Raw genomic sequence first — 13,872 nt, forward strand, 5'->3', positions numbered from 1 at the left:
GCCACAGCCAATCCAGAATGACCAGGCAGGGAATCCTACAGGCTTAAGTACAGATCCTTTTCACTCAGCCTTCCGCTGGATCTCCCCCACCAGAGAAGAAGCTTTATTCTAGGATCCTCACCTGAAAGGACACTCATCTTCTGAGCAACAACCGTCAGTTTCCCTTCTGAACCTGCCAGCAAGAAACAAATGGACGATGGTTAACTTGAGAGACACAGCAATGTGCTGTTTTAAGAATCTTCTCCAAAACACAAAAGCTTGCTCCACTATCCCTGACCCAGACGAGTCTCCCTTGCCATACAGGCAGCTAAAGACAACAGAACATACAATACACAAAACTCCTCAAAGCTGGCAATATTTTGTGCACCTCCACTGCTTAGTCCACAATTTACTCACCCCCTAAGATGGCAAAAAGGTGTCTGCCCAGCGACTCCACAGCTGAAGGATCACTACACTGTCGAGCCAAGTTCTTTAATGCCACAACTGCTTCATCCATCAGCTGCACACTGTTGGATTTCAGATGACCTAGAAAATAACACATAAGCTAAGAGCTCCAGCAAAACAAGGACACATCTTTACATGTGGCTTGACTCAGCTTCTGGAACCGTCGCATGAACCATTCCAGTTCCAAGTTACGGTATCATACCCCCCCCCGCCCCCGAAAACCACCTCTTCATGAGTAATCAAGCTCTTGGAGGTACAGCCAGAAAGTTGAAGAAAGCTTTATTCTGAGTTCATCATTCCCTCCAGAAGTTCGAGTACTTACTGGCCAGTCCTTTCACAATGTCTAGAGCATACTGGCTGAGATCCAGGTTCACAGATACGAGCAAGCAAGAGATTGCTGAAGACAGAAAAGATAAAGCATATTACATTTTGTTAAGCAGCTGGTTAACCCTTCCCCACGGTTCACATCAAGAGCAGACAGGGTCGGTAAGGAGCAGGAAGAAAACACACTGATACTGATGCCCAATGAACAGATTAATTCCGGATTATTCTTAGCACTCAGCTGTGAAATTCTGTCCTGAGTGCAAACAGCAGCTATCGCACACCCAAACATCGGGATCACACCACAAATGTTGCTTCTCCACACCCAATCCTTAGACGCCAGACAATCCTGCCACCTGCGCTCACAGGACCGAAGGCACAGGCCAGAGATACACACTCCCCCCGCAGCTCCAGACCTCTAAGGAACAACTTCGACAGAGCAATGCTGAGAGATGACAGACTCACTTTCAATGACGTTCTCAGGGCTTCGTAGCAGGGATTTCTGCAGAGTTGGCAGAACCAAGTCCTTGAATTCGGCATGAGACATGTACCGAAGAAGCGGGGAGCAGCTGTCCTGCAAAAGGAACGAAGCGCTCAGCACAGCAGTGGACGCTGCGCACAGGACAGAAGCACAAACAGCTCCATAACAGTATGCCTCACCAGCACGTGCTTCTGAGGCTTTGTCTTGCTCATAAGGATGGTCTTCAAGTAGAAATCCAGAAGAGCACTCTGAACAAGGAGAGACACCAAATTACAGCCACATCACAACCTATACACAGCTCCCCGCACCCCAACAGGAAGCCAGGCTTGACACCCCACCTCATTCTCCCTTCAAAGGCAGCCCTATTCACCAAGCAGAAGCTTTGCTTCCATCTTAACATAAGACAGTCAACCAAAGATCACTGTCTCTGCTCTACCCTTCAGCCCGACGCTCAAAAGACACTGAAAGCTATCTGCTGCCTCCCATTCCTGCAACAGAGGCAAAGGCAGAAACTGCAGTGTGGGCCAGCTACACCAATGCAGAGGCCACAGCAAGAAGTCACATCCCTGGCACCTCCTCTGTAAATCTGCTCCAGCTCTTTTAGTCACAAGCTCATGACTACTGAATTGACAGATACTGAAACCAGGGATAGATGCAAAGTACCAACCTCATTGAGACATCTGTCCACACTCCTTCTCCATGATGAGAAGTGACACTACTTATTGCCAAAAAAAAGCAGTAGGGCAGATGTACCTTGTGGCGTTTAATAATATCCATCTCTTTCTGGGCTGTGCAAAACTGCACCACAAGTCCCAGCATTGCGGCGTAGCTCTGGTTTGGTTCAAGACCAAGAATGACAGATAGGTACTGATCCACCAGATCTTGGTTCTGAAGAGGAAAAGAGCAAGGCACATTAACGCAACAGAACCTAGAACAGCTACTGAAAACAGTCACTTAAGGTGTACATCACCTCTTTCCACAGTCTGTTCAACTTCTTCACGGCCCCATCCACCGCGTGCTTATGAGAGCCTCCCAGGACTTCCAAAAGGAGCAAACACTGAACCTCCACCTGCCAAGGTGAACAGCCAAGAAAACCTTCATGCACCTGCTTCTCAGAAAGCTCATATCAAACAAGACATGTCAGTTGCCAGTGATTAGCTGAATCTGCTTAGGAAAAAGTCCTTAGGTCATGTAATTTTTTCCAACAAGCTGCCATTGCTTTCATCTCCCATGTATCGCTTTGCAGAACCATGCTTAAGAGTTCTGGAAACTCTGACTTTGAAAACAGCAAATCATAACAGATTACATCTCTTCTTGAAATGTGTTCCAGCTATATTCCAAGGTGCTATGAGCATGGCCACAGGTTCAAGTTGTTGAAGTAGATGAAAAGAAAGCAAAAAGCTGCTTGACTATATGACAGAACATCACATGCAGCTACTTCAAGGGAGGCACGAGGAATTCATGTCATGTTGCAGACTGCGCCTTGGAGGCACCACTAGCCCACCTAGCCTGGAAACACAGGTATAAACCATAGTACACAGAGCAAGGCTGCCCCACTCATGCTTTATACACCTCCTGCTTTCTCCAGTGGAACAGGAGAGATCAAAATACATCAGAAAGCAACAAACGACAGTCACGTAAACCTGGATTTTAACATGACATTATTACGTTACGTTCCGAATTATTTGCAACATTTCAGCAACTTCAAGACATTAGAAATATTTAAGTCCTTGTCTCCAAAGGGATATTTTCTGCAAACCAAAAAGAACCTACCAGTTTTTTCCATGTTTCTCCCTGTCTCTTTTCAGGCGTGGGAAAGACGGTGCGTACAAGCAGGCATGTCCAGGAGAGCGCCAGCAGAGCTGCAGATCCACTGCTCTTACTGTTGTACAAACAAGAGAAGGAGGTAAATCTACAGCTCTCAGTACGTAACTTACACCTATTAGTCCATAAGAGACTCATCTTTGCTCAACTCAGAACACCACCCTATAAGCAAGGCAATTTTATCATAGAAAAATACAGCTAAAGTCTTAGCTTTTAAAGGAAATAATTAGTCCTCAGAAGCCATGTGCTTCAGCTCCTGTTTAACACTCAGAACTTCTGAATGGCACAAAAGAGGCTAAATCTCGCCTGCTGGGAATGAAAAACCTTAGCAGAAGAAAGACCATTTTTGGATCTTCCCAGTGGCACTAGAGAAATGGGAGTTACATACTTTGCCAACAGAGAGTGCCCAAAAAGTGACTCAAGATTTCTCATCTGCTGCTCATCTTTACCGTCAGAGCTTCCCAGCCTTACATTGCCAAAGCATTTCTCAGCTTACATTCCCTCCTGGCACACTACTCAGTTCTGGTTCCTGCTAACAGATCCCACCTTGCAGCTCACTGAGGATCCTCATCCCATTTTGATCTCTACCTCAAAGTGAAAGAATGAGAAAGTGTCCTTGCACACGAGGCCAGCCACTGCAGTTGGAGGGTGAGTATCATATCACTACAAGCCTTTAAGCCAAGATCATGTATCTTTTCTAAAAGCTACACTTCTGTTCAGCCATGGAGGCACTGCAGGACAGCACTCTGTGGGCTGCATCAGCTGAAGAACACCTCAAGTCTTTAATAGTAAGACCAGTCGTTCTCTGGGTACCCAGCTCCCTGAGCTGGAAGACACGGAGCAGAATGAAGGCCCCATAATCCAAGGAGAAATGGTTAGTGACCTGCTACACCACTTAGACACACACAGGTTGATGGGGCCGGATGGGATCCACCCAAGGGTGCTGAGAGAGCTGGGGGAAGTGCTCACCAGGCCACTTCCAGTCATTTATCAGCAGCCCTGCCTAACCAGGGAGGTCCCAGCTGCCTGGAAGTTAGCACATGTGATGCCCATCTACAAGAAGGGCTGGAAGAAGGATCCAGGGAACTACAGGCCTGTCAGTCTGACTTCAGAGCCAGGGAAGGTTACAGAGCAGATCATCTGGGCAAACACCATCCTGGCTTGTATCAGAAACAGTGTGGCCAGCAGGACTAGGGAAGTGATTGTTCCCCTGTACCCAGCACTGGTGAGGCCGCAACCCGAATATTCCGTTCAAGCCCCTCACTATGAGAAAGACACCAAGGTGCTGGAGCATGTCCAAAGAAGGGCAACGAAGCTGGTGACGGGTCTGGAGCACAAGTCTTATGAGGAGTGGTGAGGGAACTGGGGTTGTTTAGCCTGGAGAAAAGGAGGCTGAGGGGAGACCTTATCGCTCTCTACAACTGCCTGAAAGGAGGCTGCAATGAGGTGGGTGTCAGTCTCTTCTCCCAAGTAACAAGTAATAGAACAAGAGGAAATGGCCTCAGTTGTGCCAGGGGAGGTTTAGATTGGATATTAGGAAAAATTTCTTCATAAAAAGGGTTGCCAAGCATTAGAACCGGCTGCCCGGTGAAGTGGTTGAGTCACCATCCCTGGAGGTATTTAAAAGACGTGTAGATGTGGTGCTGAGGGACATGGTTTAGTGGTAGACTCGGCAGTGCTGGGTTAATGGTTGGACTCAATGATCTTCAAAGTCTCTTCCAACTTAAACGATTCTATGATTCTATTCTAAGTCACCTTTTGGAAGCACTGGTGTTCCCAGATGCTACCGCAACAGAAGAGCTGTGTGTTTCTCAGCTCAGCTTCAAATTTCTTTATATTTATATCCCTGTCTATAATAAGATCTTGTGAACAAAGAAATCTCCTTTCCTAATCATTTTGGAGACTGTTTCTTGATAAAAGAGTTTGATCCCCATCTCTCCAGACTTGAAGGTTAACAAAGGCAAAACCGTAACTCAGATCAAACCCACCAGCAGTGACACCCAGAAAGCCCTCCTTTCCCAGAAGACATTAAAGAGGTCAGAGAGGAAAATTTCAATGGTCATTAACAGATTTGTCTCTAAACGTTTTTATCACTCCAGCAAGAAGCAGCAGAAGAATCATTCTGAACACAAGAGCAACTACCAGCAACTCAGAACTGCTTCCACACAAAGCAACTCATCCAGCACCTGGGCACTCCAGCCTTGCCGCCGATCCCTGAAGACTGAAGCAACTGCAGAAGGTTTTTTGCTGTTGCATCTGGCTGGGATTCCGCGAGCTGCTGGAGCGCCAGCTGCAGGGCTCTGCGGGACGCTGCGTCGCTGGAACGAGAAACGTATCTAGGTGAACGTTACAGATCTTGCCAACATTACACACATGACTGCACCGGCACCGCACGGAGGACTCCGCTTTCTCATTCCAGCAGTCGAGCTAACAGTTATTTTATCCTTGCACTTCCAAGAAGTGGAGAAGTTTCTGGCAGGAAGTTCCACTCCATTCATCAGCCAATAGTAGTTATGTCGAGGCGCTCCCACAGGTTGCGGAAGAAAACACAGGTGCTGACAACAAAGGTTGGATATTCCCAACAACCTACACAGGCTGGATATTCCCTACAACAAGCCACAATTCAATCCAACCAAAAAGTGTCTAAGGCACCTTAGTCTTGCTTCACAAGGACACAGCCATTCGTTCTTGCAGACTGAACCACAGGACCAAGCTTTAATTTCAAAATTAAAAGTGAAACAAATTTTTAACGTCAAACAAAACTTGAGAGCCTAATCACCAGATGGCAGCTTTCAGTGTCACACACATCTACGTGACGCTGCACGCCAACGTTTCCAGATGCTCCACACCAGTTTAACTAATAAATACTAACAGATCAAATAACACAGCCTTTCCACATGAATTTACTTACCGGTATCGATGCAGAGTAAGGCAGAAGAGTTTGCAAAGGCCCTTCACTGCACCCTCTGGAAGATCTGTAACAGAGCGTATTCCAAAATATTTCTTTGTAAATCAAAGAGCTCTTAATCTTTAACACGAACCTGATAACGCACACCTGATAACACAACTGAAATCAGTGAACTGCTCACATCTATGAAATTGCATGCAAGGATCGTGGTAAACTTCTCTCTTTTTTTACATTTCACATTTACATTTTTACGTTTTACATTCACGTTTTTACATACTTTCAAAAATAATGGCAAAATGGGAACACGTGCTATTCCACAATCATCTTCAGAAAATGAGAGAAATAAAAAAGTTTTTTAAAAATGTTTCCACTGGTTTTTTTAAGACCATCTGAAAGTCTTCTATACTCTCATTCTCTATACATACATATATATGTATGTATATAAATATCCCATTAATCATTACAAAACCAAGCTAAGGGTCAGGAGAGAAACAGGCGACTGATACACTAACGAAAAACTGATGCACGTGATGCCACAGCTACCGACTGGAAGAAGCACACGTGCTTGTAACCGCAGTTCTGCGTTACCTACAAACCCCACGCGCAGAACTAACGCTGTGAGAACACGGAGACTCCAAACTACCAGCCCTCCCTCAACCACCCACCCCTCCAGGTTCACACAGCCTTCGAAACAGAACATTTTAACACTCTTCTCCACCCTGGAAGCAGAACAGCACCCCAAAGCTTTCACCTTTCCCAGAAATGCATTTTCCCAGCTCACTGAGGATCTGCCTCCGTTCATTCACGCTGGCTGTAGTCACTTTTGCCGCAAACCGCTTCAGCGTATCGGAAATCTGAAACCGCACACAGAGGAAAAAAACATCAGACTGCCTTTGTCAACACACGGAACACAAAACCAGGGTGAGCAAAACGTCACCTGCCACCAGACCCCGCAGTTATCCAATGTGAGCACCCACGGTCTGCCTGCTGGGGGGTCACTGCACATCACACACATGAGGAAACTCAGCAACCTTCCCCTAACGGCTGCTTTCTGCTTGTTAACCTGTGCCTCGTCTCGGCTTTCACACTTGTGAGATACATTTACCTCTCTAGACAGGTAAGATCAGTAGCCTGGAGTACAGGACCTGTAAAAGCACCCAAAAAAATGCACTTCAAGAACACAAAGGTGCTTTTTGGTGTCTGTCATCTCCTAAAGCCCATGCGCCCCCAAAAGGGACTTCTAACCGCAGATGATGACCCAGGGCTGACTGGAACTGCCCATCCTGAAAAACTGATCTGTGGTTTCAGGCTGTCAATAGCGGTGAAATTCCGTACTCAGGCCCAGCAAACGAATGAACGACTCGCATTTATTCTTTCCAGAATTAACACACACGTCGCAGGGATTTTGTAAACTGGACTCACCAAATTACAAAAGGTTGTGCCTCACTATCAAACTCCTTCCCCGTGCTATCAGCAGTGCCCAAGGTTACCCGAGCAAAACAAAACAAACCACATCGCACAACGGAATGTGTTTCTTCATGTCTGCCTCCTGTGTGCCTGGATCTGCAGGCAGGAAGGTACCGAGACCGCTCACCGAGTTTAACTCCTCTAAATAACTTGTTTGTTTTTTCAAGGAGTATTGAGGCAGTGAAAAACACTGACTAAGAAGAAGTTAAAAGTTCTCTGAGATTTGCTCCTTGAACTACTGAAACCATTTCCATGCACTTCCAAGTTTTGCAAGACGTGCAAGGCAAAAGACTTCACGTGGGCTGAACGGGGCTCGGCCAGGTCTACGCTCACGAGTTTTCTGCATTTACAGAGAACAAAACACAGCTCTCCAGGAAAGGCTTTCAAAATTCAGCTCTTAAACTTATCAAAACTGTTCCTTCCCTCTTTGGGCAAAACTCCACCAGTTTTGCCACAACAGGTGTTTTTCTGAGCACAGGAAAAAAAGGCAATTGCCTCCATCCCTCTCGAGAGCTGTTTCACTGAGATGTCTCTGCTGACACGCAGGAAGGATAATCCTGCACAGCGGCTAGCTGGGATTTAGAGAGGCCGTCCCCACCTCCCTGACCCTGTGGCCATCTCACACCCCGAGCTCTTCCTAAAAACTGGCTGAAGGCTGCCCCTCTGAACAACAGCGGCACCGTCTGAGCCGACCGACCGAGCTGCCATCAAAGAGTTCACCTTCTTCCGAACCCTCCATTACGTGAGTTCGTCAGCTGCGAACTCAAACCACGCTGCACTTACTCACGCTGCTTAATCGCAAGCAGGGAGATGTACAGACACGAAAAAACACGTTAAAATTATCCCAAGAGTTTAGAAATTAAAAACAGAAGTCACATATAACAGCACAGGACTTCCCAAGCAGCTTCAGGACTCGCACCAGTGGCACAAACTGGCTCCCCACTGGGACAGGCTCCAACCATTCGCTTTTCCTTTTTGTGAGGATGCGCCCGTGCGGGCACCACAGAGTCCAACACCAGCAATGCTGCTGCGAACCAACGCGGAGCACGAACGCAGTGCCTGTACGAGTACGGACCTGATCCCGAGAAAGCTGTGGGATCTGCCTTGGGAACACCCCGACTTAACGCACCAAGCGGGAGGAAAAAAGCCCATCCGAGCGTAACAGCCGATGCCAGGCAGCCGGGCACCGGGGAGCGGTTCCGTGCCGGCAGGCCCCGTTCGGCAGCCTGCAGCGGGGACAACGCCGGGGCGCTCCCTCCCGACCGGGACCCCGGCAGCCGCGGAGAGCGGACGGGGGCACCTCGGGCCCGCCCAGCCCGCACACGAGAGGCGGCCGGGCGGTGTGCCTGCCGTTTACCGGGAACTCACTGCAGGAGCGGGCGGAACCCTCCCGAGCGCGGCAGCCGCCGTCCTTCGCCCCGCTCCGGGCCGCGGCCACCCCCGGCTCAGCCCGGCCGCCCCCGCGCTGGAAGGAGGCCGGCGGCGGGGCGCCCGTGCCTTCTCCCGCGGGCCGGAGCGCGGCGCCGGCGCGGCCTCCCCGCCCCGGGACGCGCCCGGGCCGGCTGCCACGTCCATGCCCGGCGGCGGGCGCGGGGCCGGGCCCCGCGGGCGGAGCAAGCGCAGCGGAACGCGAGCGGGAGCGGGCGAGGCTCCGGGCGGGCCCTCCCGCCGCCACCGGGCCGCGGCCGCCGCGAACCCGCCCTGCACTCACCTGCGCCTCGGCCGCCATGGCGCCGCCTGCGACCCCGGAAGCGCTAGCGGCTTCCGGTGCAGGCGGCGCGCGGAGCCCGCCGGGGCGGGCCCGTCTCCATGGCGACAGCGCTGCGGCCTGGCCCGGGCCGCCCGGCCCCTCGGCACGGAGGAACCGAGCCCCAGGCGCGGGCGAACGGGAGCCGCGGGCGGTGCCTCCGCCGCCCGGACAAGCTGCCGGGAGGGGCCCCCGCTCAGCCCCGGGTGCAGCGAGCAGCACGGGAGCCCCGCGGGTTACACTCGTCCCCAGCCCCCGGCGGCCCGGAGATGAAGCCATGGATGCAGGCACACGTGAAGGTGTAAAATAGGCTTTTATTTCTCCAACTGGACCAACTCTGACACAAACAGACAGGTGGTGGCTGCTGTTAGTCAAAGAGACCGAAGCCCATGTCCTCATCAGACTCCTCCGATTCCTCCTTCGCTGCCTCTTTCGCCGGGGCAGCAGCAGCAGCAGCAGCCGGTGCAGCCGCCTCGGCCACCACAGGGATGGCCGCCACAAAAGCAGAGGGGTCTGCCAGGAAGGCTTTCACCTGCAAAAGGGGGAAAAATACAAGGTAAACTCAAAGGAAACAAACATTTTGAAGGACCGAAGCTTTGCAATCACCAAGGCGAGGCTTGTAGCTCGCCAGAAGCCAAACAGATGCACTTATTGCTGAGGTATACGAAGAATCAGAGACATTTTGGCTACACCCAAATGTAACAGCCACAGGGAGGAAGGAACACCAGGTAATTCAGCTGTCACCTGCCGTTTGTGCACAATGGAATGTGTATTCCATACATTTGTGTGGAAGCAAGCGCCCCTTTTCAGGACAGGTCCCTTGCAAACAGGCAGGTCCGCGTCCTTTCAGACCAGGTGACATGCAAGGTGTTTCTGTGAAAGCAGCGGATCACTCAGCCATTACCTTTTCAGCCAGCGGGAAGGTGTAGTCAGTCTCCACTGCCACGGCGAGGACCCGCTTGTACCCGTTGACGATGGAGTGGGGCACGGAAGCAATGGTTGGGTACCCAATCTGCAGGCAGACGCTGGCAACGTTACGGACACCCTGTGAGGAGAGAGACTCACGTTACTGTGCTCTGAGAAATAACCTGGACTGGAAACCACAGCAGATGATGGCGTGTTTCTACACCGCCAACGTAACGAGGGACAGCACGCAATGCACACAGGTAACACGGCTCCTGTAAAATCAGACCAGGATTTAAATGGCCTCAAGTGCTTTCTGAAGTAGCTCCAGACAAAAACGGCTACAGAAGGTGCTACTTGACAGACTGTTTCTGCAGGGCACTGGCGAGAGCTCCTGGCTCTGCAGGACCCTGTGGAAAACACCGGAGATGACACTTCATCCTGGGGCAGCGCTGGCTGCCACAGCAGCAAGGCAGCAGAGGTGGAACGTAACAGATACGGCTGTGGCACTCACCTCCAGGAAGCGCTTGTGCAAGGTCTCCTCGGTGATGTCCAGCACTTCAGGATTGTAAATGCTGCCATTGTCAAAGACCTGCTGGATCACCAACCCGAAAGAGAAGGGGGAGATGTTCAGCATGTTCAGCAGGGTGGCTTCGCTGGCACCAACTTTGTCTCCAGTCTTGATGAGCTGCACGTCGCTCTGAGGAAATAAGGGGAAAAAGAGTGAATATTCGCAAAGAAGTTCAGGCACGTCAATGGAAAGGACGCAAATGCTCATCTCCAATGCCAAGAGATGGAACCAAAGGAATAAACACACACAAGAAAAAAAGGCTCCAAGTTCAGCTACAGGAGTTGAGAAAGCCCTAGACCACACAAGCAGGTGCGTCTCAGCTAGAAGGGCAACGCTACTCGCAGGTAGCTCGCCCATGAGCTCCTCCAGCAGAGCTCACCCAAGGTAGACATCCTTCAAGCTCCTGAAGTGCACCAGTCAGACTGCCAATATAGTATTTCAGCACCAACAGGGGCTTTGATCTTTACAGCACTGTCAACTGCCACAATCAGGGCCCTCCAGTCAAGGAAACACTTCAACAACAGCAGCACGCTGCTCACTAACCAGAATTTCAATGGTCCCTCTGGAAATCTTCGTGGTGATGCCCAAGGCTTGGAAAAAGGAGGTCTTCTCAGGTCCGAGACCAGTGTTCTGGGCCGGCACAGTGACATCGCAAGGAGCAATAGCACCCGCACGGGCAGCAGCTGGCACCTGGAGAAAAGGAAAACAAGAAGCTGGAAGAATGCTCACCTCTCAGATCTTGTGGGATGGCATCAACTCCCTCGTGAAGTGTTCCTCCAGGATGGACAGCACTCAGGCAAGCACAAGTGAGACAGAACTTGAGCAGTTTGGCTAAGGCTGCAGGGGCTTAGTTCCCAACCCTCGAAGACTCCTAATAATTAGGTATCCCCCCAGGCAGTTTCAGTTTTGTTTTTAATTCTGTATCTGCCAGCCCAGAGACATGGCGAGGGCTCATCTCCCCTACCTTGTTGGCCAGCAGCATGTCCCGGATCTCAGTCAGATCTTCCTTGGTGAACACAAAGCCCACGTTCCCACGGATGTGAGGCAGCAGCCTGAAGGAAAGACAACAGCCCTCAGTTCTGCTTCTCAGACAACGTCTCCTCCTCCCAGACAGAGGTCCCAGCAGTACATTCCGATGGCGATACCCACTTTTCTAAGGCAGGGTTATTCTCCAGATGACCACGAATAGCTTTGCGCATCATCGTATTCTTCCCCATCAGCACAACAGCCTTCCCACGCAGCGACATACGGATCTGCTGCATCTGCTTGGATCCCACGTTGTCTGCTCCCACAATGAAGCATTTCGGGTAATCATCCAGGAGTTGCTACAGCAAGAAAAACACTGTAACCACACAAAAGAAATCTGGACCAGTACATAGAGCACCGTTAACACCTCAACACGTTAAAACATAAAAAAAAAAATCTGTCACAAGCTGGAGTGCTCGGCTCAAACTGATGTTGGGAGCATCACCAGGCTGCACCTTTCACTCAGCTGCCTAATGTAGATCCCTAAACATGTTATCTCTGTAACTACCACAGCAAATTCTCACAGCAGCCTTAAAACCAGCCTGATCGGGACTACCTCAATTTCTTTCCGTTGCCACGGAATCCTTCCTTAAACAGACAACGTAGGACACCACGATTTTTTTAAAAAACAGACACGCCAGCCCGCTCCCCGCGGGCTGAGACCGCCCCCGAGGCCCAGGCGGCGGCGGCCGCCGCCGCCTGGGCCTCGGGGGCGGTCTCAGCCCTCCCAGTGCCCCGCCGACACTCACGATGATTTTCATGAAGTAGTTGGACTTCCACGTAGCCCTGTCTTCCCTGGGCATCGCGGCGGTGCTCCAAGGATCGCCCGGGGGGGGTTTAAAGACGAGCTGGGACCTGCCAGGGAGAAGCGCGGCTCAGGCGGATCCGCACCCTTCCCTTTCCCGCCTCCTTCCCACCCTCGCCCGCACCCCGGGTACGCTCCGGTAGGGGCCCGGCCCGGCCCCGCCACCTCAACCCGCCCCGGGCCCACGGGAGGCGCCGCCGCACCGCGCACCCACCTCCACGGGGCTCCGGGAAAGAAAGGCCGGAAGGCGGGCCCACCTCCTTTTATACCGCGGCTCATGTCCAATCACAAGGAGCCGCGGCGTGTACCTCAGAACATCCCATTGGCTGCCGGCGCCTGTCAATCATTAAGCAGGGAGCCTGTCGCTGACAGGCGCGGCGGCGGAAGGCGCGGGCGCCGCGCGGCGCCTGAGGGCGCGGCTCGGCACGGAGCGCCCCCTGGCGGCCGGAGGAGCGCGCTGCGGCGCGGCGGGGGAACGGGAACGGGGCGGGGGAACGGGAACGGGGCGGGGGAACGGGAACGGGGCGGGGGAACGGGAACGGGGCGGGGGAGCAGGGGAACGGGAACAGGAACGGGGCGGGGGACACGAGAACGGAGACACGGGACGGGGGAACGGGGCGGGGGAACTGGAACCGGGGAACGGGAACAGGAACGGGGGAACGGGGCGGGGGACACGAGAACGGAGACACGGGGCGGCGGAACGGGAACGGGGCGGGCTCCGGCGCCGCGGGCTCTACCGTGCCGCTTCCCTGGGAGCGACCCGCTTTGTCTCTGCTTTCTCACAAGTTTAAGGGCCAGAAACAATCGCAACGCACACGTGAGAATAACGGTAAAAATTTTATTAGCGTAACTGCAAGAATTTTAAATGGAAAAAAGAAAGCGGAGTTAGCCGTTTACACGGGAGAAAAGCGATCAAATAACTGTCGGCCCAGCAGAGCATCCCCCAGCCCAGCCCGGACGCGGCGCGAAAGATCTGCCCCAGGGGTGGCACTTGCTCGGGTGGCTGCACGCAGAGCCGGGACTTTCCAAGACAAAACCTCCCTGGGAGCAGCCTCCACAGCCACCCTCTCCTCTCCTCGCGGCACCGGTTCCTCCTCCGGCACCATCCCAGCCCTCGCACCCCATCTCTCCCCGCACACCACCCTCCCAGGCCGCTGGCGCAGCCCCGTGCCTGTGCTACCCTAAAACTGCATCTGAGATCAAATTAACGGGCATCTCAGACGTCCACAGTGGCAGCAGCCACCAGAAGTTCATTATTTGGCAGAGAAGCATCCGTGTAGCATCCCAGCATGTCAGAAACCGGATAAATCCAGCACACGCTCAACACCTCGCTCAGGAGGTGAGTGTTTAACGATCTCCGTTAAGCACTATGGAA

General features: G+C 52.2%; 2 protein-coding genes across 2 annotated transcripts in view; both read right to left on the reverse strand.

Moving 5' to 3' along the window:
* The window catches only part of GCN1 (GCN1 activator of EIF2AK4), a 45,778-nt gene extending 36,595 nt beyond the window's left edge, over positions 1-9,183 (reverse strand). The window contains 12 exon segments of the mRNA XM_086623819.1: positions 122-172; positions 397-525; positions 767-841; positions 1,231-1,339; positions 1,426-1,494; positions 2,000-2,134; positions 2,217-2,315; positions 3,020-3,128; positions 5,257-5,388; positions 5,982-6,045; positions 6,730-6,832; positions 9,157-9,183. Coding sequence (XP_086479945.1) covers positions 122-172; positions 397-525; positions 767-841; positions 1,231-1,339; positions 1,426-1,494; positions 2,000-2,134; positions 2,217-2,315; positions 3,020-3,128; positions 5,257-5,388; positions 5,982-6,045; positions 6,730-6,832; positions 9,157-9,174 — 1,093 coding nt within the window. The 5' untranslated portion in view covers positions 9,175-9,183.
* A 303-nt stretch (positions 9,184-9,486) lies between these two features.
* On the reverse strand, positions 9,487-12,576 carry RPLP0 (ribosomal protein lateral stalk subunit P0). The gene is made up of 7 exons (XM_086623282.1): positions 12,442-12,576; positions 11,816-11,991; positions 11,631-11,718; positions 11,210-11,356; positions 10,610-10,795; positions 10,097-10,237; positions 9,487-9,724 (listed from the first exon to the last, which is right to left on the reverse strand). Exons 1-7 carry the CDS (start codon positions 12,493-12,495, stop codon positions 9,560-9,562), a joined length of 957 nt encoding a protein of 318 aa, XP_086479408.1. The 5' UTR covers positions 12,496-12,576; the 3' UTR covers positions 9,487-9,559.
* Between the last annotated feature and the right edge of the window lie 1,296 nt (positions 12,577-13,872).

This window comes from Tauraco erythrolophus, chromosome 19, assembly GCF_009769465.1.
Source record: "Tauraco erythrolophus isolate bTauEry1 chromosome 19, bTauEry1.pri, whole genome shotgun sequence".
NCBI classification, from domain to species: Eukaryota; Metazoa; Chordata; class Aves; order Musophagiformes; family Musophagidae; genus Tauraco; species Tauraco erythrolophus.

What these genes read in the sequence shown, in the direction of transcription:
- RPLP0 (XM_086623282.1), bottom strand. Translation starts at nt 12,495, where the DNA reads ATGCCCAGGGAAGACAGGGCTACGTGGAAGTCCAACTACTTCATGAAA. An exon ending in AATAACCCTGCCTTAGAAAA is followed by an intron (nt 11,719 to 11,815) that starts GTGGGTATCGCC and finishes TCTTTCCTTCAG; the next exon opens with GCTGCTGCCTCACATCCGTG. An exon ending in CCTTCCCGCTGGCTGAAAAG is followed by an intron (nt 9,725 to 10,096) that starts GTAATGGCTGAG and finishes CCCCTTTTGCAG; the next exon opens with GTGAAAGCCTTCCTGGCAGA.